The sequence below is a fragment of the Kryptolebias marmoratus genome, linkage group LG7 (assembly GCF_001649575.2).
Source record: "Kryptolebias marmoratus isolate JLee-2015 linkage group LG7, ASM164957v2, whole genome shotgun sequence".
Taxonomy (NCBI): Eukaryota; Metazoa; Chordata; class Actinopteri; order Cyprinodontiformes; family Rivulidae; genus Kryptolebias; species Kryptolebias marmoratus.
In genome coordinates this window covers 7,129,867-7,153,430 of record NC_051436.1, presented here as the reverse complement: position 1 = coordinate 7,153,430, position 23,564 = coordinate 7,129,867, and the positions used below count along the sequence as shown (strand labels likewise).

Sequence of the window (23,564 nt, the reverse complement as noted above, 5' to 3'; positions counted from 1 at the left end):
ATGTCAAGAGGACAAATAACACCTTTTCTGTTCAAATTGCCAACCCGCCACAGTGGCGTGTGTTGATCAAATTCACCCGCCACTTCAAATATTTACCCGCATTTGGCCAGTGGCGGGTGCTAATTTCCACCCCTGATTACAACTGATGCTGATTAAATCAAACATGTCAGCATGTTTTTTTGGGGGGGTGGTTAGGTGCTCTTGGAGGCCCCCCGGTGGCCAGGAGGCCCTTGTGCTGCAGACGCTCTTCACACACTAACAGCAACATGGCAGGAGAAATGCTAGCACAGGCTTCCAGTATCCGTAGTTTCAGGTGCTGCACATCTTGTGTCTTCACAGCAGAGACAGTTGTCTTCAGATGACCCCAAAGATAAAAGTCCAAGGTGGTCAGATTGGGAGACCTTGGGGGGCCATTCAACTGGCCCACGACGACCAATCCACTTTCCAGGAAGTATAGGTGGGACAAGAGGGTTGCATTGACAATCCAACACAACCGGCAGCACTTTGAACACATTTTATAAGTGGTGAGAAACTTGTGAGTACCTCATGAAAGAATAAAGTTACGTTAAAACCAAGCACATCGTTGTTTTTCTTGTGAAATTCCCAATAAGTTTGAGGTGTCAAATGACCCTCTTCCCATTGAGAAAACAAAAGTTGGATCCGAAAAGGCCGACTTCCAAATTTTCACCACCCATCTTGAAAAGTTTTCCCCCTCCCACATATTAATGTGCCACAAACAGGAAGTTAATATCTCCAACCATTCCCATTTTATTAAGGTGCATCCATATAAATGGCCCACCCTGTATAATAGTGGTTGCATGAACAGATTGGAGTCGTTTTAAGAAGGTAGCAGTCCACTTTGCTCAGATTAGCTGTTAGCTTGTCATTCCAGTCATAACTAATTTACATATTTATCTAAACTTGAGTTTGGGTTAATAATTGTTTATAATCTTTCTACAGAACCCCACTTTAGCTTTCAGCTACTCCCTGAGAAAAAAAAATTCAATTTCTGCTATAAAGTTGTTATATTTCAGTGTTAGGAACCAGCCTGGTTCAGCCATGATAGTTGGGTGGTTTTAGCATCTTCAGCTGCTGCCCCATCTCTGATATCACATCAGTGGGTCTTGTCAGGTCTTATCACACCGCCCCACCACCTCCAATCTTAATAGAGATCTGACTGTACGGCGTGGCTTTGTGTGCTGACCCCCCCTGCGTGGTCTCTTTGCTTATCGGTTGGTAACAACCTCTTTTTTTTTTTTTTTTTCCACCGACATTGTGTGAATTCGTCTGCTGTACCGCGCAGCAGGGATGAGAGAGTTGTTGCAGTCAGTTTCACCAACAGGGAAAAAAAAAAAAAAAAAAAATCAAAGAGGCAGACTTCACAAAGAACCAAAGGGGGCTAAGAGTTTAAATATCGAACTTTTGCTGCGGCTCCTATTTTGTCTGATGTAAAATGTAGGGAATTTCAGCAGCTTGATAGCAAATTAAAGTCCTAGCTTTCCTTGCAGGAATACATATCACCCACTGCTTTTCGTGCCAAAGTTTTAGACTAAGATCCTCTTGTGTTGAGAAATTAGTTGCAGCCGTATTGATCAAACCTTGGACAAAAAAACCAGAAACACATTCAGCAAACTCTCATGCAATATTACATGTCACACTCAGATGCTGTTAAGGACTCTCATCAAATTTGAACCCAACAGCTGTGAAGTTGACCGAGTTATAGCCATTTTTGTGTTGGCTAAGGTCGACAAGCTGGAGCACCTTGACATAAATTGACTCCCAAACGTATTCAGTTGAAAATGTATATTCAACGATTGCTCTCTGAAAATTGCATTAAAATCCGGCCAGTAGTTCAGGAAATATTTTGCTAACAGACAAACAAGGTTGACTCCAACAGTTAATGCCAAAGTTTTAAGCAAAGATCTCGTGCAATGAGTAGCAGTCGGTGATATGTGTTGTGAAAATACTCTCAGGAACAACCACACAAAATTTTTAGTACAAGATCTGAAAACTGACTGAATTATAGACACTTCGGGGGTTTGTAAGTTCAGTTGGCTGCGGCGGCCATCTTGAATTGGACTGGCTCCAGAAGTGAATCAGTTACAGATTTCCATCCAGTGATTACTTCCTGAGCGTTTCATTCAAATCTGCCCAGTGGCTCATGAGATATTTTGCTAACAGACTCGCACAGACACAGGCGGAAACATCACTGTCCACCTTTGCCTTTCAGCGGCAAGAGATAATTGAGAGGGGGGGCATTTTATGAGCTTGATCTTTCATGGGATGTTAAGCCCCTCCTGAGAGAGTGCAACAGAATATTTCTTCTTCCTTCTCTTGTCAGCAGCAGAGCAGAACGATGTTGCTTCTCGAATTTTAGCACCCGGAGAGCGAAGCCGAATGGCTGCACTAGAATGTCCCAGAGGTAAAACATGATATAAAACCCAGGTAAGCGTAAAAAAAAAAAAAAAAAGGTGAGTGAGTGGAGCATGCAGGACATTGATCATTACAAGTAGGGAGCACCTGGTTGGTGCAGTAATTAACCTTGCTAAGTGGTTGGCTTGGAAAACGCAATATCCCAACGCCTCTTTCTCTCAAACCTCAGGAGGAGTCCGATATGATGGGATGTCAAACTCTTTTTATATCAGTCAGGGACCTTGGCTTCTTGCTCAAGCTTATTAGAGCTGCCGAGCATACATCTGCGGCCTGACCGGTGACTTTCACCAATCGCGCCGTCCGTCCGGGGGAAAGTGGGCAGCTGGGAAATGGAACGAGAAGCTACATTTAAGACGCAGGTTAATTATTTGTGGGATTGAATACTGACCGTTCACTCCTCTAAAGGTACCGGTGATCATTAAGGCTGGACAACTTTGCCCTTCACCTGACTAAAAATTCTTTTCTGTTTGATGGCAACTACTTCTACATCAGCAGTGTCCAATCCTGGTCCTCTTTGGGCCACCATCCTGCATGTTTTTCTTGTTTCCCTGCTCCAACACACCTGATCCGATGGTTAAATCACCTCTTCATGTTCTGCAGAAGCCTGTTAATCACCCATTGATTCAAATCAGGTGTGTTGGAGCAGAGAAACAAGTGAAACATGCAGGATGGTGGCCCTCCAGGACCAGGATTGGAGACCACTGTTCTGCATAGTTTGTGCTTTTTGAAGCTTTATTATATCAAACCATTCAGCTCATTTAGGAGACGGGTGCTATCACTTTTGGTTATAGTGGCATTTATACTTTTTAAAATATTGAACTTTATTTACAAAATTATGTTCCTTATAAAATACACTGAGAACTCTGAAAAAAATGTGTTCTCCTTGAAATCTACTTCAGCGTACCTCTGCTTCTGCTAGTAGTACTACCGCCAAGGCTAATTTTGCAAATGCTAATGCTCAAGTTACCAGTTGACAAATCTTCCATAAATGACCTTTGACCTTAAAGCCTCTGCAGTTAAAAGTCTGTTTGAAATAAGTAAAAAAAAAAGGCATAACATTGGGCATTTGTGTCTTTTTTCTGTTGTATAAAACTTGTTTTAAATCGTGAACCTACAACAGAAGCATGTGCAGAACCGTGACTTTACCCTTACGTTCCTGCTAACAAATAAAAATAAAAGCAAAACAGCAGATTGATGTATGGTTCTTGGCAGACTGAACTTCTGCACTCATGTTATTTTTAAAACTAGCTGATTTTTTTTTTTTTTTTTTTTTTTTGGGAGGGGGGGTGACATTTTGCAGCAGAACACATAGAAACATATATTTATATTGTCAGCTACAAGCCGGGTCTCACATCTGCAAACACAGCCTGCTCAGATCAGACAGCATCGATTACAACAAACTAGTCTCTTCCAGTCATTCATATGCATGAAAACAATCAAAAACCCAGGCCAATTACCTTAGTCGAATTCAAACAACAAGCTGCTATCATCTTGCACATCCATTTGCTGGCCTTCCACCTGGTTTGCAAACTTCAACTTGGAACAGAAACGAAAAGCTTGGCACCGTTCGCCGAATCAGCTGCCTTGGCACAGAGCCGGCGATGCGTACGCACGGTGGATCCCGAGCTTCGACTTTCCATCCTTTGTCTCTGTTTTCGTCTCGATGTCGTGTCAGAGATTAAAAATAGCAAGTAGCTTTCTGCCGAACAGGCACTTCACGCGCTCTGGCTTTGATGCTGCGTTCGCCTGGAGGGGCCAGCTGTCACCTGCGTGCAGCCAGAGCGGGCCTCAGCGCTGATTTCTGAACACACACTGGGGGTTTGGACTTCAGCCACCAGACAGCACAGGTTGGGATCCTGCCTCCCATTTTTTTCCGTCAGTGTTGGGGAACCTCTGGTGTCTGGAGGTTTGGAGTCACTCGATCAGACCGAAGCACTGTGTGTGTGTAACTGCACACGGCACAAACAAAAACTACAGAAATGTTCATTTTCTACATAAACGAGCTAAAACAAGCAGAACAGAAGCTAAAATGATAGCTAGGAGCTGAAATGAGCTAATCTGCAGTGAAAATGATCTAAAACAGATGAACGTTAAAATAAGCTAAACTGTATTAAAACCTAAAATTTGCCAATCTGTAGCTAAAAGATTAAATCAGCAAAGCTGTAGTTAAATTAGGTAAACTGCAGCGATAAGGCTACAACTGCAAAAACAGTAGCTAAAAGCTAACTTTAGCAAAAATCGAAGATAAAGTTAAACTGTAACTGAAAGGTAATATTAGCAGAACAGTAGCTAAAAGCTAAAATCAGCAAAACTGAAGATAAAAGCTAAAATCAGCAAAAACAGCAGTTAAAAGATAAACCGTAGCTAAAAAAAAGTTAAATTGGCAAAACTGTAGTTGAAAGCTAAAATTAGCTAAACTGTAGCTGTACGACCAAAATTACAAAAACAGAAGCTAAAAGCTAACATTAATAAAAACTGAAGCTAAAATTAAACTGTAGCTAAAAGCTAATATTAGCAGAATTCTAGCTCAAAGCCAGAAGTAGCCTAAGAAGACAAAATTGTAGCTAAAGTTGACTTTTTAAGAAATGTTTGATTGCATAAAATGTGTAAAAGAAGAGAATGTTTGTGTCGACTCAATACTCACACTCCTGTCAAATTTCAGAGAAACTTTAAAAACACAGATGTTTAAATTAAATTACCCGTCGAGAACTTCGTGTTAATTTGCAACAAGAAAACATTTCTCTCCAGAGGCTAGAAAGAAAAGAACGATCTCATTAAACTAAAACGTCTTCATTATCAAAGCTCTGGAACGAGTTAGTCTTTCACCAATGCTCCCGTCGAAAACGAGAGCCGACACTTCTGCAGGTTTCAGCGTTTATTCCAACATCATTTATTACTTTGACATACAGTTTAAGGCACAAGTGTTCACATCCCCATGCAAAATACTGGGGGAAAAAATGTGAATATAAAGATTTACTCCTATAAATAACAATCAGAAATAGAATTAGTAACAATATTATTCCAAAAATAGAGATGACACATTCATAAATTTTGGCAGATTACTTCAGCGCCCCTGTGGAAGTCGCACCAAAATGCAGCATCGAGTTTAGTTTTGAGAATAAAAAAAAAACAAAACAAACAAACAACGGGGATTATCATTTCACCGTGGGGAAACCATCAAGAGAATAAGACACCCCAGAGTTGATGAGTCTATATTTGTTGTTTTCTTAGCTAAATTTATTCCCCCCTTCAGGGCTTAAAGTTTGCATCTTTATTGATTTGAAGGTTTGTCGTTTTGAACAAACTGCTCTAAATACAGAGTGTCGTTTTTGGTTTTGAAGCAAAGTGTTTTCTCTGTTTTATCGACTCAAGTTGATGAAGAGCAACAATCGTTTCGAGGAGCTTTTCTAGTTTTTTTTATGACATCAGGTCAGGTCACGCTAAGTTGTCACTTTGACGCGTGTCTCTTTGCGCAGGAGGACAGTGGAGGTCCCACTCCGTGTCGTTCGACCCCTCTGCGGCTCGGCTCTTTGGAGCTGATATCGAGGCTTCGTCATGTCCGAGTCCGTCCTGGCAGGACAGGTGACCCGTCTCCGGGCGACGGGCGGCGGGTTGCTCCATCGAAATCCACTCGGCGGGACGAGCGTCGAGCGCCAGAGCAGCTTCTTCTCCTTCCTCCACGTTGGAGCCCAGCTCCTCGTCCTCGTCTCCTTCTTCTTCCCGCCCCGCCTCCTCCACCGGACTGCGAGCGTCGTCCGGCTCCGGATCGTCCGTCAGGGTCACCGCTTTCCCTCCTCTCCTGTCCACCCCATTCGTCTCCGGCTCGTCCTCGGGAGGATCCAGGCCGCCGAGCAGTGCAGGTGCGTCTTCCCTGCTGACGCCATCTGTGCCAAGGTCGCTGCCAGCGGTGCGGCGTTCCCAAGATGATTCATGTGGACTTCTGTCACCTGACAGGGGAGGGAGAAGGAAAATAAGATGACTGGTCCTTTTAATCGCTCACTTTATCTGAAGCCAAGGGTGCGGCGGAAAACAAAACACTTATGCCTCATTTTGCCCCGATGGTTTTCATCAGGGAGAACATCTGTGGCACCGGAAAACGAAGGGGATCCTAAAATATGGATTCTTTAGACAAAAAAAAGGATTATGAAGAGTTATTATCTTACCTGTTGTAGAAAGCTCTTTGAACAATTACAATTTATAGAAATAGAGTTTAATCTTGACTGAAGCGACAGACAGCACATATGAACCAAGTGGGAAACCAGCTGCCATCTTGTATTATCGGAACGAGAGTCAACATTTAAGCCCCGCCTACAATCATGGCGTTACATCACCTTCCTGTTAAGCATTTCTTTTAAATTACAACAAAACGTGTTAGATTGAAAAAAATGAACATTTGAACAAAAAGCAGTAAGACAGGAACTATGTGAATCAACAGAAATCAACACCTGACTCCATGTTTGTTAACGTGGAGGGGCGGGACTTAAAACTTGGACTGGAACCAGCCAACAGAGAGGATCGGTTCTGGTCAAGAGTCCCGAACGGGACCCAGAGACAAAAGTTTCACGTGGCCGCCATCTTGTAAACCCTTAGATTTCTGACAATTTCACAGCTCGTGTTTTATTTTTACTTGTTTAAATATTGGCAGCAGCAGCTAGCTGTAGCATTTCCTGTGCAGCCTGGAGCATGTAATGCAATGTGAAATTATTGTAAAGGTTTTCAAAACATGAACAGCTCGGACGAGTCGTTAGCTTGTCAATCTTGTCAGAATTCAACTTTATTTCTCCAAACTGGAATCCCCATCTGAAACAGGTAAAATATTATTTGTTCATAATCTTAAAAAAAAACAGTTAATGATATTTAAGGCTTTCTTTTAAAGTTTTCTTTTAATAATATTAAAGACAGACAAATGTTATTTGATACAAACCATAGGAAGGCTTCTGTCCTCCTAACTCTTCTGAAGTTAAACGGATGTAATAACGTAGGAAGTTAATTTAATTACTCGTGTGGCTGAAGTGTTTCCATAGCAACAAGCTAAATACAGCAGCAGGGGGGGGCAAAAATACTCTTTGGGGCTTACTGACCCATATTTGTGGATGTGCAAGCAAAAAGGTTAAATACTGAATACTGAGTCGCAGCCACCTTTAACCCCCCCCCCCCCCACACACACACACACAAGAAGAAGGCAACATTACTTGAAGCGGCATCCATATTTATGGCATCCTCCCCACCCTCCCATGAAGAGAACATGGCAGAAGTTTCTGAATGTCAGTGGGTGAGAATTTGCTTCACATTTCCAAAATGCCATGGCATTTGGGCAGCTTGCAACCAGTAAGAGGCTGAGAGGAGCGGAGGCGGGAAGGGGAAGGGCTTGGGTTAAACACGGAAGATGGGAAAAGGAGGGTTTAGACACCACAGTGGCTAATTGCTGCGTTAATAGGACAGTCTGGTCATTTTTGACGTGATGTTCTGTCAAATAGTTACTCATAGTTAGCACCTTAGCGGCCGTGACATCAGTCATGGAGCACAGAGTGTGGAGAAAAGGGCAAGGCTAACGGCTAACCAAACAAGAGCATGAGAGGAAAATGCTTTTCAGGCTTAGAAAACAACTCAAAACAACACGCAGGTGTGAAAGAACACTAAATTAGCGAATATTAAACCCCTACCTTTTTGCTTGACACCTTCCCTTTTGTTTGTTGCCGTTTTCTCAACAGAACGACGCCTGTGTACGTGCGCAGGGAATTTATAGTGCACGTCATGTGTGTTGGTGCTGAGGCCTGATCAGCGTCTAGCCCAGGGGAGGACAATCCTGGTCCTCGAGGGCCACTATCCTGCAGGTTTTACCTGTTTCCCTGCTCCAACACACCTGATTCAGTGGTTAAATCACCTCTTCCTGTTCTGCAGAAGCCTGTTAATCGTTCATTGATTCAGATCAGGTGTGTTGGAGCAGAGAAACAAGTAAAACATGCAGGATGGTGGCCCTCCAGGACCAGGATTGCCCAGCCCTGGAACAGCCAGTCCTAAACTTTGCTCAACTCTTGGCAGACTGAGACATTCTCGGCATCCACGCCATCGGCACATACGTGATCTATGCTCAGCACACATATACGTCATACACATAATTTCCTTTAGAGGATCAATAAAGTATCCATCTATCTATTTATTTATTTTCGCAGTAACACAAACGTTGTTCGGTTCAGAAAACAGCAACAAACTTAAACAGTGTAAGATAAAAGTGTCGAGGTATAATAATACCACGTCACAGTAAAGATTTCTTTATAAAAGGATTTATTATTGCTTTCTGAAGACATTATTCATGAGTTTCTAAACACTTTATAAAAGGCATCAACAACCATTTATAAAACATTATTTATACGCTGAAGCTGGCTCAGTATTTTCTGAGTGTTCACGACTTCGTCATAATTTAGGGTTTAAATGTCGAACATTTGTCAGTAAGCCACCTGCATGTACGCACCGAGTATTTGCAGAAACAAAGTTGTTTTGGCAAATATTGTAATTTAGTTCAGTAAGTTGAGCAACCAGCAGTAATGACACGTACCCGAATGAATAAAAGTACAGCACTTGATCTTGCCAAATAGTGAGCCTGCTTGAGTGTGTGAACAGTGTTTTATAAATGACTCTTGATGCTTTATAAAGTATTAGAGTAATGAACAACCTTTGTGTAAAGCCTCAATAAGTTTATTTAATAATAGTTAACGTAGTATTTATTCACAGTGGGATATTTGTGTTGAGAATTGTTCTATAAGCCTGAAAAAAACAGCAGGTATTGTTCAGTTAGCCATTAGCCAGGAGGAAGACTTTTGCTCTTTACTCCAAACTCTGAGCTCTAAGACTGATACAATGACAGCTACCGGTAGCTATTTGACAATAAATCACTTTAAAACTGACTAAACTATCCCGTTAATGCTGTTGATCGAGGGGTATTCTCATCAAAGCTTCAGCAGAAAGCCGGCGACACATTTCCACACTCACCTTCGAGCGGTAAAGCAGCGGCGCGGGTCGGCCGCAGCTCTGGCTGAAGGTTTTCGTTCAGAGCGATGTTGTCCCGTGTTCCTGTAAGACCAGTGGCGAGCAAAGGGGAAAAAAAAGACAACACCCGCCCCCTTCCATTACTTTCACTTCCCAAAAAAACAAACAAAAAAAAAAGGTGGCTTTTCCAGACTGGATGAAATGGATGAAGCACATTCATGCGTCGCGGCGCTCACAGGAAGAGGACTCGGCTCCCCCCCGTCATCCGTCTTCATTAGCGACGGCTGCGCGCCTTTCAGGCCGACACCATATGCCGCTCATAGGAGGCCGCGCGCCACGAACCGAACGTCGGAAATACAAAACACGGCGCACTCGCACGCACAAACGTTTCTCTGGCTATTCGGGTGTGAGGCACGACAATCCAAACAGGAGAGAGACGTACGGATGACTGGGTGACACCAGGCACGAAGAGGCACGAACGACGAACGTATTGTTTGGCTTTGACAATCCAGATGGGTGAGGAAAAAGGGGCAAAAACATAATCTTGGTTCCCACATACAGGTGAACCATTTTATTAAAAATATTCCACTAAAACACTTTACTTTTCTCAGGAAAACTCAATGTAGAACTTCTTATGTCTAAAACACTCTACTTTCTTTGATTCCAAACGCTCAGCCTGCTCCAATTGGTCAATTTTCTTTGTTTGAGATGTGTCTCATGCATGTTGAAATCTATAAATAATAGAAGAAAAGCCCGGTGGTTTGAGAGCGTCTGAGGGAGAGAAAAGTCCCAATTAACTGTCCACTTTGGGTTTTGGTGACGCACAGAAAAGAGCAACTAAACCCAAAAGGCCCAATATGGCCTTTAAAAAGAGACTTCTGATGGGACAAAATGTAAATGACAACCAACAGTGGTTTAAAAGAAATAAATAAATGAATATTTGAGAGGAGCTTGAGAAAACCTGCAAACTCTTCCGGACTTTTTTTGGAAACTCGCTCTCGATTCCGCTCGCAGTTTGGAGCAGCGTGCCGAGATGCCGGCCGAGAACGATTTAAAAAACACGGACTTGGAAATAGGTTTTGACAGACGCTACAAACTGTGACCAAGCAAATCGGTAACAAACGCCACTAACAGCTGAATGACACGCACTTCATGGGGATAAAACCGAGAGAAATGTTCGAGTCTGTCTAAAGCAGCGCCGTTCCCAACCTGCAGCTGCAGCTCCTACTCTGAACCGTCTTCCTTGGCTGAAATATCTGCCTCCTAACCTAACAAAAGTCTTGAGCGGTTCGGTCTATAAACACTTCTGTCTTTATTACTGCTTATGCACGCCGAAACGTTTGTTTCCTGCCGCGTCGCAGTCATTCGGGACTGGAAGAGCCATCGATCTCAGCTTCGTCCGACCCACTCCATCCGCGTCACCGTGCTCGTTTCCCCGCTCGCCCTCTCATCCGTAGACGATGGAGTCGTCTGCCTCTCGAGTTCCCCAGGCTTCCAAGGCCCCCCGCATCCGATCCCGCTCGCCCTCAGTATCCATCAGCCCCAACCCTGCGATCACATCGAGGCCGCAGACGCTCTCTCTCTCTCTCTATCTTTGTCTCCCTAACTGTGGTGGACAGTGAGCTCGTCAGGCACTCCGGGCCCCTCGCCTACAAATTCCCTAATAACGGCACATTCACCTAAATGTGTTTGTAATGTGGGCAATCATTTTCAGTAATGGATGCTTGTCAGTTTTATGGCGGGGAGAATGACGGTCTCATGACAGGGCGCCTCCATCCAGATGCAGCCCACCCCGCCGCTCAGCTGGGTTCATAGGTGGTGCAACATCGCCCTCCAGTGGCGAAAAAGGGGAATGATTCCCCCTGTGAAGAGTTTTTTTTTTTTTTTTATCCTCCTGGTTTTACACCAGTTCCACCTGAGACGCTGCTTTAGATTATATTTGGAGGACAAATCAAATTTTGTTTTTTTTTTAAGTTTGTTGAAAGGGAAATGAAAAGCTTGGTGTTTTGTCTCTTTTTAGAAAACATCACAACTATTATGCCAATATTCTTTTATAAATACAAGCTTGTTCTCTTGTTCAAATCACCTTTAACAACGTTCTGATTTTTGTATTAATGTATTTTTTTTATTTCTCATAATCAAAAGGAGAGGTTTAAGAGCAAATTCAACAATTTTATATTTTCCTCCTATTCCCTACTTTTCATTTTTTGTTTCCCCTCCTAAATATAAAAATATATGACTTCTTCCTAAATGACATCCTACAATATTTGCTGCCAAATGCAACAAGGTGTTTTTTTGTCTGTCTATAAGCAGAATGTCTCATGAACCAGAGGATGGATTTGGATGAAACTCTCAGAAAGTATTCTTTGGGTGTTCATCTACACCTCAGCAGTTTTACAGATACTGATCTGAATTTGGTGAGGTCACAATCACTCAAGTCAGTTCCCAAAAGAAGATGATTTTAGCGTAAAACTCTGGCATGAAAGTCAGTGGGCCTTCAGTCAGAATCTTCACGGTGCACATTTTAAGTCTGATCAGAATAAACGTAAAAAAAACAACGAGATGAATGGACCGGAACGATGGGCGTGCGACGTTTTTGGCACCCCCGGTCGCGCCGGTGGTATCACGAACAGACACATGAGCTGGTGGTCAATGGAGTCGACACACGGTGAAAAGGTGGGCACGGGGTGGCATGTTCTCTGGGCGTCGGCCCAGATTTGTTCTGGCACGACGGAGAGGAGGGCACGGATGGGCTAAGTGGGGCAGAAGGAATACATACTCCCAATTCCCACAGATACGTGGTAGGTCAAGCCTGAGACGCAGCCGGAGAGGAGACAAGAGAGAGAAACACACTGATGTAAATACAAAACATTATGTTATAATCACTAAAAAGAAGGGAAAACAATTAAATCAATTGAGCAACTATGAAATAATAATTCAAGGTTTTGTTTTTCTGACTGTAAAAACTTATATGATAAAACTAACTCACCATTAAATGTGTGGCTTAGACAATATTTTAACATTTATTTGGCAGTTTAAATAATTTGGCAGTGATTTACCATGTTTTGTTTGTATACACACACAAGGCACACACATATGACAGTCAGCCATAAAATTATGACCACCGACAGATAAAATGATTATCACATTGATTATTTTGGTACAACGCTGGGAGCCCATCCATCTTGAAATAGATAAATATTTTCATTATTGATTTATTTATTTTATTTTGAAAAACATCCTGTTATTAGCAAGATCGTTAAAGGAATAAGACGACCGTATAGCCACAAGACAGATTTAGACAAAGAACAAACAGGGACCTACTCAGTACTAGGCAGGTGGTCATAATATTATGGCTGATTGATGCATCTAGGTTTGTTTTTTTTATCCACTCCATAACTAGAAGACACTACCAAGCCCCTTTACAAGCTGAATCCCTAATTTCAACCAATAACCCTAAAACCAAGTCTTCACTGTCAAATATCTCTCAGTATCTGATCTCCATGGTAACAAAACATCCAAATAAATCTGTCAGGTCTTGGTTCACATCATGATATAAAAGCATGCATGCTCATCTAAACTTTCACTGTCATCAACCGACTGATTAGCGTTGTTGGTATGACGCTTACACACATAAGGCAGTTTCAGCTCTATGACTACATTTGCTATCAGCTCAGAAATGTACATGCACGCATGAAATCAGGACCCCCTTCACCCCCCCATTTTTATCTTTGTACTTCCACACAGGACATCAACGTTCAATGAAGGGGAACCGTTCCTTTCATAAAGGGCTTCCTGGTTCCTGAGTTTGACGATCCCAAATAGAGCCTGAACCCAACCTTTAACAGTAGCTGATTTTATTTCATTTTTTTTAATTTACCCTGACTTCGGTACTGAAGCTCAAATGTCCCCCACGTTGACAGAGGATATGACCTCTTCTGCTGGTTCAGAAGACGTCAGGAAAACAGGACAAACACAAGACAGTCATGAAGTTGTGTTTGCTTATGGTGTGGAGAAGATTACACACACACACACCACACACACACTCAGTCAGAGCCTTCTCTAGCTGGCTCGGTAAAGACAGGACCAGTTTAATACAAATTACAACAACAAAAATAAAAAATCTTGTTTTATCTATAAACAACAGCAACTGTTATTATCAGTGAGGGGGTATACATTCAATAACAAGGAAGTTCTTATAGGATTTTAGTGATAAATGTTCAATATATTAGTTTTTTTTTAGCCTACCCGGTAGACTCCACAATCCTGACACCTCCAAGGTTTTCAGCTTTCTCTCCAAATCCGCGACTCTGTTCCCCAGAATCCTGCAGACCAGACACACAAGGGGTCAGCTTTCCTCACATCGATGATGTTTTTTTTTTGTATTTTTCTGTTGCAGTTCAGGATTTTAGGAGGAGGATTCTTTATAAAGATTGCACAAGGTTCTCTTGAAAGGTTATGAACAATTTGAACAACCTCAGTTTGGAAAAAGGGTTTTAATTCTGACTGGACTGACGAGCTAACGGCTAGTCCAGACAGGGGCTAAGACCAAGGTGGTTTGAAGCAGCCTTAAAAAACACCCCCAATCTCAAAGATTTCATAGCATTTACCCTTTAAATCTCTCTCAATTTTGCATCACATTATTATTTATATGAATTTTAAAAGATTTTTGCAACAGCAGCTAGCTGTAGCAGTTTTTTTGTGAAGCCTGGGGCACTTCTGGCAGGAAAATTGTTATATTTCTGCCAGAATAACCGCGTAACGCACAACTAATGGCAGTGTAAAGGTTTGTAAAATAGTGTCCAAAACAGGTAAGATATTGTTTATAACTTTTCCACCGAAGCCCGCTTTTATTGATCCAAACTATTCCTTTAAAAAGTAAGTTTTATGCAACTGCTTGATGCAGTCAGTGGGTGAGCAGGTGGAGCCTGGAGCTCCGATCACCTGTTGGTGTGCCGTTGGTGCTGGATGACCAGGTTCTTCTCATGGATGGTCTCCAGCAGAGCCGTCGCCAGCGACTTGAGGTCAGCGATGGACTGAGGAGTGGCAGGCAGGCTGCAGCCCTGCTCCTCCAGGAGCATCTCCTGGACTGAAAAAAATCCAGTTTGGAGGAAAGAAAAATACGGTGGGAACAGATAAAAGCGGCTGTATCAAAAAGAAAAAAAAAATGAAGCCACGATCTCCCAGTAAGGCACCAACAAGACATAAAAACAAGGTTAAAAATAAACATCAGGGTGACAGAATCAGAGAGGGGGGGAGGGGAAAACAGCACGACGAGGGTAAGACAGAGATGGAGGGTTGGAAACAGCTGTCTTCTAGGTGACACTTCCCTAAGTTTAACTCCAGAAACCCACTGTGCTGCTTCTGCCAGCGACTGTCAGTCATCATGGCAGCCTCATTTCCCTGCCAGTGGTGCTCTCCACCACCGGGAACACAATTAAAAACCCAGCTGGTGTCCCGGTGGTGGGTGAAGGATCGGCAAAAAAAAAATTTTTATTAAATTATTTAGTAAAAGGAACTAATCTGTTTTACTGACAGCAGTATGCTCATGTTGTTGTTGTTGTTTTTTGTTTTAAATCAAAAACAAAGGCTCCTACAGGTTTTAGTTAATGTTGGAGTTTAACGAGGACTTGCAGAGAGCTGAACGGTTTGTGTTTTCACCTTGTTTGGCTGACAGCACTCCAGTAAGAGGACTGGTGTTGGATCTCCCGTATGTGCCGGAGTTTTTCCTCCTCTCCAGGGCCGTCTGTGGAGAGAAAAACAAGGTGAGCGAAGCAGCTTGTCATAGCTACATTTTTATCTATTTTAGATTATGGAGATCTGTTGTATTTGAACGCCCCCAGCTCGATATCTTAGAAAGTTTGATACTGTTTATCATGCTTCTCGAGTGGGATGGCCTTCTCTGTCCACCAGGAGGTTGAATTATTGGTACGTTTTCATTTATAAGGCCATTCTTGGGCTGTTACCATCCTATATTTGTCATTTAATCACACGGAGAACATCTGATTCTTACTCTTTGCGTTCAAATGATCAGCTTGGACTCTTTGTTCCTTTTCTTCGCACAGAATTGGGGGAAAAAGGGCTTTTGTCCACTCAGCTCCAAACTGGAAACTAACCGAATTTATCTCACTGAGCACTTTTAAGACTAGATTGAAAGCACTCGAGAAAACGTCTTTAAATTGTAACTGTTTTTAATAATTGTATAGCCTTTTAAATCGTGTAATTGTTATTGTCCTGTAACCCTGCAGCCTCTTGGCCAGGACTCCCTTGGAAAAGAGGTTTTAACCCTCTCAGGCTCAAATTAAGTTTTAGTAACAGGAAAAATCAAATATTTGGGGAAATTATCATCTGAGTAAAATAAGGCTCATAAAATATGAATGTGGAGTAATTAGGTATATGCAATTCGTTGTTGCAAATCTGCAACGTCTGCCTTGAGGGGGTTAATCTCAATGGGACTTTCCAGGTGAAATAAAGGTTAAATAAAATAAATAAAATATTTTTTCATGAAAAAATAAAACAAAAAAACAAAAACATAAAAAGGTTTCGGAAAGTTCTCCAGAATTTGAGTCCAAAATGTGGTATCAGAGCCGAGGCCCTTCGTGTTCACCTTGTACTTCATGATGTTGGATTTCAGCAGGTTCACCTCCTCCTGCAGCTGCGTGAGGCGGTCATGCAGGTACCTACGGTCATACGGGTTACAGCAAATCAGCGTCAAAACACAAATCATAAGATGCACTTTATATGCAAAACACAACAATTTATTAATCAATCAAATCTAATTTATTCCCTCCATCAGTGTAACAATTCCATCAATTACAATAAACATTTTCCTCATACCTCCACCATACACGAGTAAAAAGGAGCAGGAAGAAGATAAACCTTGCAGTTACCTGCCCGTCTCTCAATAAGCATAAAGTCGATTAAATGGTCGCTGTCGTTAAATTAAAGAGGAAATCAAACTGCAAACAATATCATTCCTTACTAAATTAATTCAGAGACGTACACAATTCAATCCTTTGTTCCTCATAAAGTTTTTTACAGTTTTACTCCATGAACACTTTACTCACAGTTTTACTTTTGAAATCAAAACCTTGTATTTCTATGATTAGAAAAAAACAAAAAAAAAAAAACAATTTGTAACTTAACTGGTTACGGTCTTTTCTTTGATTTCAACATAACTAATAAGATTTTTTAATTAACCAGTTCTTGAAATTTCAGAATTTTTGATTGAATAAATAAATTGTTTGTCTGTTCTATGGCATTCACTTTATGTAAAATTCTTATAACTTTCCTTTGTATCATAAACAATGACTTCATATTAGTTTTATATGTACTGCCCCATACCTCTATACAATAAGTTAAATATGGAGCAATAAAAAAAAAAGTATGATGTGTGAAGTGTCGACAATTCCAGGTTGTTTTACTTTATTTAGAAATCCAACACTTTGACATAATTTTTGTCTTATATATCTTATATGAGACTTCCATTTAAGTCTATGATCTAAAATTACCCCTAAAAATTTTATTTATTAATAATGCAGGTTCTCACAAGGAGTTTGGAACAAGGAAAAATAAATAACATTCAGGCATCTGCAAAACAAAGACAGGATTTTATCACACATGCCATAAATCTACACAGTTCAGCAGAAAAACATATTTAAACAAGAATAATGGTCGTTTAGAAAATTATTTAATATAAAGCATGAACGTTTTCTTACTAGATCTTACAGAAAAGTATACAGATCGCAGTGCAATATGTGCAATATATAATTCATGTGTAATATTTGTTAACTTAGCACAAAAAGTAAGGAAATTTGTGTTTGATTGAAGATTTCTTTGTTGTAACAATGCTCATACGTCTGACGGGTAATATATGATGGAACCAGTAACAGTTTCCCTAGAGGCTACCGTGAAAAGAGGCAAAAATAAGCCATATTCAAAAAGTGTGTCCAATAAACAGAGGTTCTGTGGTCCACTCGCCTGTTTTCCATGCAGAGTGCGTCCACGTCAATGATGCGCGCCTCGTGGTTCCCCAAAACGTGGTTGAGCTCAACGTTCAGTCGATTGGCCTTCTCCCGGAACACGTTGCGCTCTGCCTTCACGTCCTGCAGCTCGTCCGTCAGGGCCTTTATGGTGTGCTCCATCTCCTCCATCTACGGACAACACACAGGCATCGAGGTGAAACCGTTTTAAGGCATCGTTCTGACGCGCTGACAGAGATATTTAAAACTCGGGTCGTTAAAGTCGAGTCTGCTGTGACTTTGGACAGTGAAATACCTGATTTTATTTTTGTTCATTTCAGCAAACATCCAATAATAATAATCCTTTTGTTTGTACACAACTACAGTTTTATAGGCTAAAAACAAAGCTGAGACCAACACACAAAACACACCTTTTACATTTTGACTCTTAAACTATTCCTATTTTCAGTCGATACTCTAATTTCTTCCAAATCCTGCTAATAAATATTTTGTTTGTGAAATTTCTTTTTACCCTGATCCTTAGGTTCCCGACACGAAAACCTCTGAAGAAGACACTGAACGCAAACAAAAATGAAGCGGCGTCAAGTTTGAGCGGTTTTCGGATTTCTGAGGGAGCCATTTCTCCCTCTAGTGGTAGAAACGTGCATTTTGTTTTGGTCGTATTTACCCAGAAGGCCCTGTGCTCTAGTCCACTTCCATTCACATACGCATTCAAACCGCGCCAGAGTTCACTCCAACCGAATCGAGGAGGACCAGAGTTCATTTTGTTGGTCCTCATCAGAGTTGGATTGTGCGTTCACACCTCCCTCAAACGAACCGGACTTTCTAGGCAAACAAACTGGAGTTTGTTTAAAGCGGACTGAACAGGGCTGCTGTGATCGCACCCTTAGATGCACTTAATGTTCGTCACGGCAAACTTTTCTACCAGAGAGGAAACAACTGATGTACCCATTCCTACTACAGAGGAACTTCAATTCATCCTGTTTTTTCTTGTCCACAGTTTTCATAGAGGGTTCAGTTTTGGGCTCAAAGGGTTTAAGTACTTTAATATAAGCCAACAACAAATGTAGAAACCAATTTTGTCTTTTATACAGTCCGTATCAAACTAAAAATGAACCTTAAAGTGAAATTCCTCCTTGATATAAGGTTTCTGCAGCTGTTTAAACTGACGTAACGTCCCTGAAGGCAGCATGAATCAAACAGGGTTAATAAGTAAAAAAGGAAACTACAGTAAACGCTTGTTTGTAAACAGTCTTCAGGGGTTTTCAGTCAAGGAAAAGCGTTAACCTGTCGCCCTGCTCTCTCCAGCTGGGAAACGAGATCCTCGCGCTCGTGGGCGGGGAAGTGGCGCGCGCCCACCTCTTCGTCCCCCAGCCTCTGGCGAGTAATGGTCATCCTCAGCAGCTGCGGAAAGAGACGCAAGCCGTGTTCTCATTCTTTTACTATGCCGCACGCCGGACGTTTAAAGTGCGCATAAACGTGCGGCACCTTGTTATCTCCCTGAGCCTCGGCGAGCCTCTGAGCGAGGTCCTTCGCCTCCTCCGTGAGCTGTTTCATTCGCTCCCGCGAGTCCCTCAGCAGCTGGCCCAGGTTCACCTGAAGAGTAGGCGGAGGAAAGCAATCAGAACCAGGACACCACCTCTCGACTCATCAGCTCAAAGCTACAAAAATTCAGCTTCACGTTTTAATAGCAACAACATCAGACGCGGCGGCATAAAAGTGTCAAACACTTTGAACAGAAACGTCAATAAATAAACAGGTTGTCTCCTTTTTATAATGTTATCAGCAGCTGACCTAATAGTTGGAGAATTGTAACTCTCACATTGTCCTTGAATGCAACACCAAGTGTTTTATCATGATAAGACAAACCCTTTATTATGTGCATCATAACCTTAATTTTGTGGTATTTTCACCCGAGTATGCACAACCAGGGAAAGTAGTCTACATCTACCAGTCCTTGAACTCAAACAGTATGGTGATAACAATAATAAAAAGCAACTGTCCAGCTTACTTGATTGCGTTTTTCTGGTGGCAAAGAGGGGTCACCATCCTGGAACATACAAAAAAAAAAGGATACAAGTTTATTACCTAGGTAAAACGAGATGGTCTCAAACTTTGTAAAATTTTTAATGACAAGAAAACAGAAGTGATGGTGTTTGGTCCCAGTGGCTCCTGTGAACCTCCCCCCCATATGTTGGTTTGGGCGCCTTGGTGTTGCATTTACAGCAAACAGTCTCCAATTTGGGTTTTAAAGTGGACATTTATTTGAAACTGGATTGCCAGATTGGTCAAGTCTAGTTCTTATCCTCTCAGGCACCTGGCAAAGATTAAGCCGATTCTCCCACAACTAAAATTGGAAACTGCAATTAATGCCTTCGTTAACATATTAGGTATTAGGTAGGGCTGTTCAGTTCTATATAAATGCTATCATTCTCTTATATTCTGTTGAGGCCAAACGACAGAAAACAGTTTGTGAAATTTGATAATAAAGAATCGCAGCAATAGAGATTAAATGTGGAGTCCCTCAAGGCTCAGCATTTGGTTGCATTTTTTTTTTTTTTTTCCCATTTTGTATGTTAACGATCTTTGAGAAATGTCTAGAAAACCACTGAGAAGGTTTGAGCCGCTCACAATGAGCTCCCTGTACTTCTTCTTGAGTCCCTGGTGGCGCTCCCTCAGCTGGTTGGCCATCAGCTTGTACTGGTCCCTCTCCTGCTGACAGGTATCCAGCTCTTTGGACAGGATAAGAAGCGCCTCCTTCTTACTCTCCAGCTTGCGCTTACACACCAGGAACTACAGCAGACAACACACAGGGAACAGAGTAAAGAAGTTGTTTGAAGGTCACCATGTTAAGAAAGTGCGCAGCAAACTCTGGGATATTATACTGCAGGGGTGGCCAATCCTGGTCCTGGAGAGCCACCATCTTGCATTTTTTACTTGCTCCTCTGCTCCGACACACCTGATTTGAATCAATGAGTGATTAACAGTCTTCTGCAGAACATGAAGAGGTAATTTAACCACTGAATCAGGTGTGTTGGAGCAGGGAAACAAGGAAAACATGCAGGATAGTGGCCCTCGAGGACCAGGGTTGCCTATCCCTGTTATACTGGTATTGATCAGACTAAAACCCTAAATGTAGCTCAGGGATCCAGGTGTTGTTATTTATTTCTAACTAAAATTCAAGGCTCATATAAGGAAAGTGTCCAAAACCAATCCCAACTGCTTTTGTCCTATTAAATGCTGCTTGCCTGTAGAGTTTGCCAAGTTACATTTGCATGCTATGAATCTGTCATACCTTTCCTTTTGTCTAACTGGGGTCAAGTTCAGTGAGGGAAATAACTGATTAATCCCCTTCTGATTCTGTAAGTTTGTCCACTTATAAAGAAATGAACAATCTCCAACTTTTAAGGTCATTTTGTTGGAATAGAAAAAAAAAACAAACAAACAAAAACAAAACAGAGAAAATCCAGAGAAACACATTCTATAAAAGTTACAAACTGATTTGCAAATTATTGAGAGAAATAAATATTTAAAGCCCTACAAACCAACCAGAATTCTGGTTCCTAGCGATCGAATGTGCCCATATCACACACCGATGACTATCAATCAATCAATCAACCATAATCACTCATTATGTGCATAAAGCACATTTGTACAAAGAATCATGGGCTTTCCACCACTATAGGCAGGACCAAAGACCTGTCAAACTAGGATGCCAAGGACAAGGGAGTACATTTGCCCAAGGCTGGAATGGACTATAAGACCATCACTAGGTTTTGTGAAAAGGTTACAACTGTTGGTCTGATTATTTGAAAAAAAACAGAAGAAATAAACTTAGCACAACAAGTCAAGAAATTTGTGTTTGGTTTTTTATTTCTTTGTAGTAACAATGCTTCTTGGCAATAAATGCCATACCACTGAAAAGTCGATTTATTTCCCCTTAAATGGTGCCACATTTGGGGACCTCTGTAGCATGTGGATGAACCATACACAGCCACAACAGCGTGGCTCTCCGCTGCTCAACCCACAAATGCATTTTTTGAACAAATGTGGCACCATTTAAGGAATAATAAACAGGATTTTTTTGCTAATGATATAAGATTTACTGTCAAGAAGAATTGTTACAGCAAAGAAGTAATCAACCAAACACAATTAACCTTACTTTTTTGTGCTAAGTTTTTTTGAAATGACCATCAGTCGGCCTTAGTTTAGAGCTCCACGCAAGATGTTACCTCAAAGACATTAGTTAATCTAAACTCTGACAATCAAGTTAATTTTTAAACAAGTTCTCTTTTGGGTGAGGATGATCATGTGAAAGATGGTCATTTTATGTTATTTTATCCATTATTTCTTCCGTTTCTGAATTCTAGCTCCAACAGTTGTCACCTTCTCCTTCTCAACAAGGCTCTTGTTGATGGTCCATCAATACTTTGGGCCCGGCATCCTTTGACAGCTCTCTGGGGGTGTTTATGGCGGCTGGAAATGGAAGAAATTCATTTTGTGAACAGCAGTGTCTGACATTGATTGATTAATTGACTGACTGCCATCTTTGTGACACAGAGGCACATAACCAATCTGTGGGAACCAGAATTCGGTGACATTAAACGAAACTACCTTAAAAAAAAAAAAAAAAAGAAAATTAGACTTTATCTTTGGAAGTGGGCAAATAATTATTCTAAATAATTACTGTAAAAGGTTAAACGCTCACATCACTAAATGACGCTGTCAGCTCAGAAACACAGGTGTATTAATTGTCCTGTCCTACCAGGTTGCCCTGAAAGCTTCTGTGTATATATTCTAATAACCAGGTGGGCCCACAGGTGGGTAAAATCATCGAGTTTCCACCTGTAGGGTGTCACTGCCCTTTAATATTAGCCGTACAAAGCCAGGAGCAGAGACGACGGTCAGAGAAGCTGGTTTTCCATCATTAGACGCCGACGCCGCTGGTTCCATATGGAGCCCCGGGAGCGTCAGTCAAACCCGTCCGGGTCTCCAGCGGCGGTTCTCGGTCTCCGCTCCTCCACTTACCTCGCTGACGAGTCCCTGCCAGTCGCTCTCGCTCCTCTTGGAAGACTGCATTATTAAAACTAATGGACTAACGAAACGTCGGGGACTCGGGCTGAACGGAGCTGCCTCGCCTCCTCCCGTTTGTTTATCCTGCAACGTCACTTCATTCGTTTGGCTCGACGGGCAAAATAAAACTACTTCCGGTAACACGAAGAAAATAAAATGACTTTTAACGACTCTAAGTTTTTACCACTAACGATAGAAACAACAAACACCTCTGTATATGAAACTCAGTAGTATAAAATACCCTCAAATTAGCGCTCAAGTGCGAAAGAAATTAACAAAACGGAAGTGGAGGATTTCAAAATAAAAGTCTGTTTTTAAAAAATACCAAAAGCAGTGAAATAAATTAAATACATTCACTATTTATGTTGTTTACTTTACATATTCAAGGTTAAACAACCCCAAACACTGCAAAGACTGGTATATATTGTGGACAGAGAACAGAAACATAAAAAACACATGCTTAAGCTGATTTATTTGAATGTTTCAGATAAAAACAATTGTCAATAATAATAAGGCAAAAACAGACTGTGTTTACAATTTTCTTTTTAACTTCACAACAACAAAAAAGTCAAATTTACTTTAGTGTGCCATGACAATTAAACTTGTGTCTTTGCTTTACTTTTGACTTTTTAACGCAGAGTCAAAAAAAATGTTTGATGTTTGTTTAATAATTAAGTACTCTTCTTGTCTTATAGTCCTTATTATGTTCTTACAGACTACATTTTATAAGCTGACAACACCTTTGGAATGGAGAATGCCTGCTGAACGGACATTTTCTGTCTAATTTTCTAAAATGCTATGACAGGCAGCGAAATAGGTTTAAAAACATGGCAAAATACACCTCAAGAAGCTAAAATAATGGGGAAAAAAGATACATAAAAATATTCTAAAAGAGATCTATGCATTCATTCCCCCCCCCCCCTTTTTTTATATACTAAACTATTGCTGAAATATAGGTGGAAAAAAAGAACAAAAAAACATTTTGAATCTTAAAAGTAGTATCATTGTAAGTTTGTAATTAATTACTTTATACTTAACATTAAAAACAGCATAAAAAGGATTTCAAAAGTATCTTTGTGTAATGTCACT

General features: G+C 41.3%; 1 protein-coding gene across 8 annotated transcripts; it reads right to left on the bottom strand.

Moving 5' to 3' along the window:
* Positions 1-5,293: 5,293 nt before the first annotated feature.
* On the bottom strand, positions 5,294-22,619 carry LOC108234871 (coiled-coil domain-containing protein 149). 8 transcript variants are annotated; one of them, XM_037976606.1, is made up of 13 exons: positions 22,431-22,619; positions 20,034-20,195; positions 19,414-19,452; positions 18,891-18,998; positions 18,690-18,806; positions 17,401-17,573; positions 16,028-16,100; positions 15,082-15,166; positions 14,365-14,509; positions 13,669-13,745; positions 12,200-12,232; positions 9,432-9,504; positions 5,294-6,418 (listed from the first exon to the last, which is right to left on the bottom strand). In XM_037976606.1, the coding sequence occupies exons 1-13, from the start codon at positions 22,479-22,481 to the stop codon at positions 5,869-5,871; spliced, it is 1,686 nt and encodes a 561-aa protein (XP_037832534.1). In that variant the 5' UTR covers positions 22,482-22,619; the 3' UTR covers positions 5,294-5,868. The 8 variants fall into 8 exon arrangements, with proteins under 8 accessions (XP_037832534.1, XP_017269946.1, XP_024861332.1 ...); XM_017414457.3 differs by having other exon boundaries at positions 5,294-6,380; positions 9,424-9,504; positions 22,431-22,617; XM_025005564.2 differs by lacking the exon at positions 22,431-22,619 and adding an exon at positions 22,284-22,388 and having other exon boundaries at positions 5,294-6,380; positions 9,424-9,504.
* Positions 22,620-23,564: the final 945 nt, after the last annotated feature.

Bases quoted from the DNA above. Each gene is read 5' to 3' on its own strand.
- LOC108234871 (XM_037976606.1), bottom strand. From the start codon at position 22,481: ATGCAGTCTTCCAAGAGGAGCGAGAGCGACTGGCAGGGACTCGTCAGC. The intron at 19,453-20,033 runs GTGAGCGGCTCA...TGTATGTTCCAG, and splicing joins AGAAGTACAGGGAGCTCATT to GATGGTGACCCCTCTTTGCC. The intron at 14,510-15,081 runs GTGAAAACACAA...GATTTTTTTCAG, and splicing joins AGTGCTGTCAGCCAAACAAG to TCCAGGAGATGCTCCTGGAG.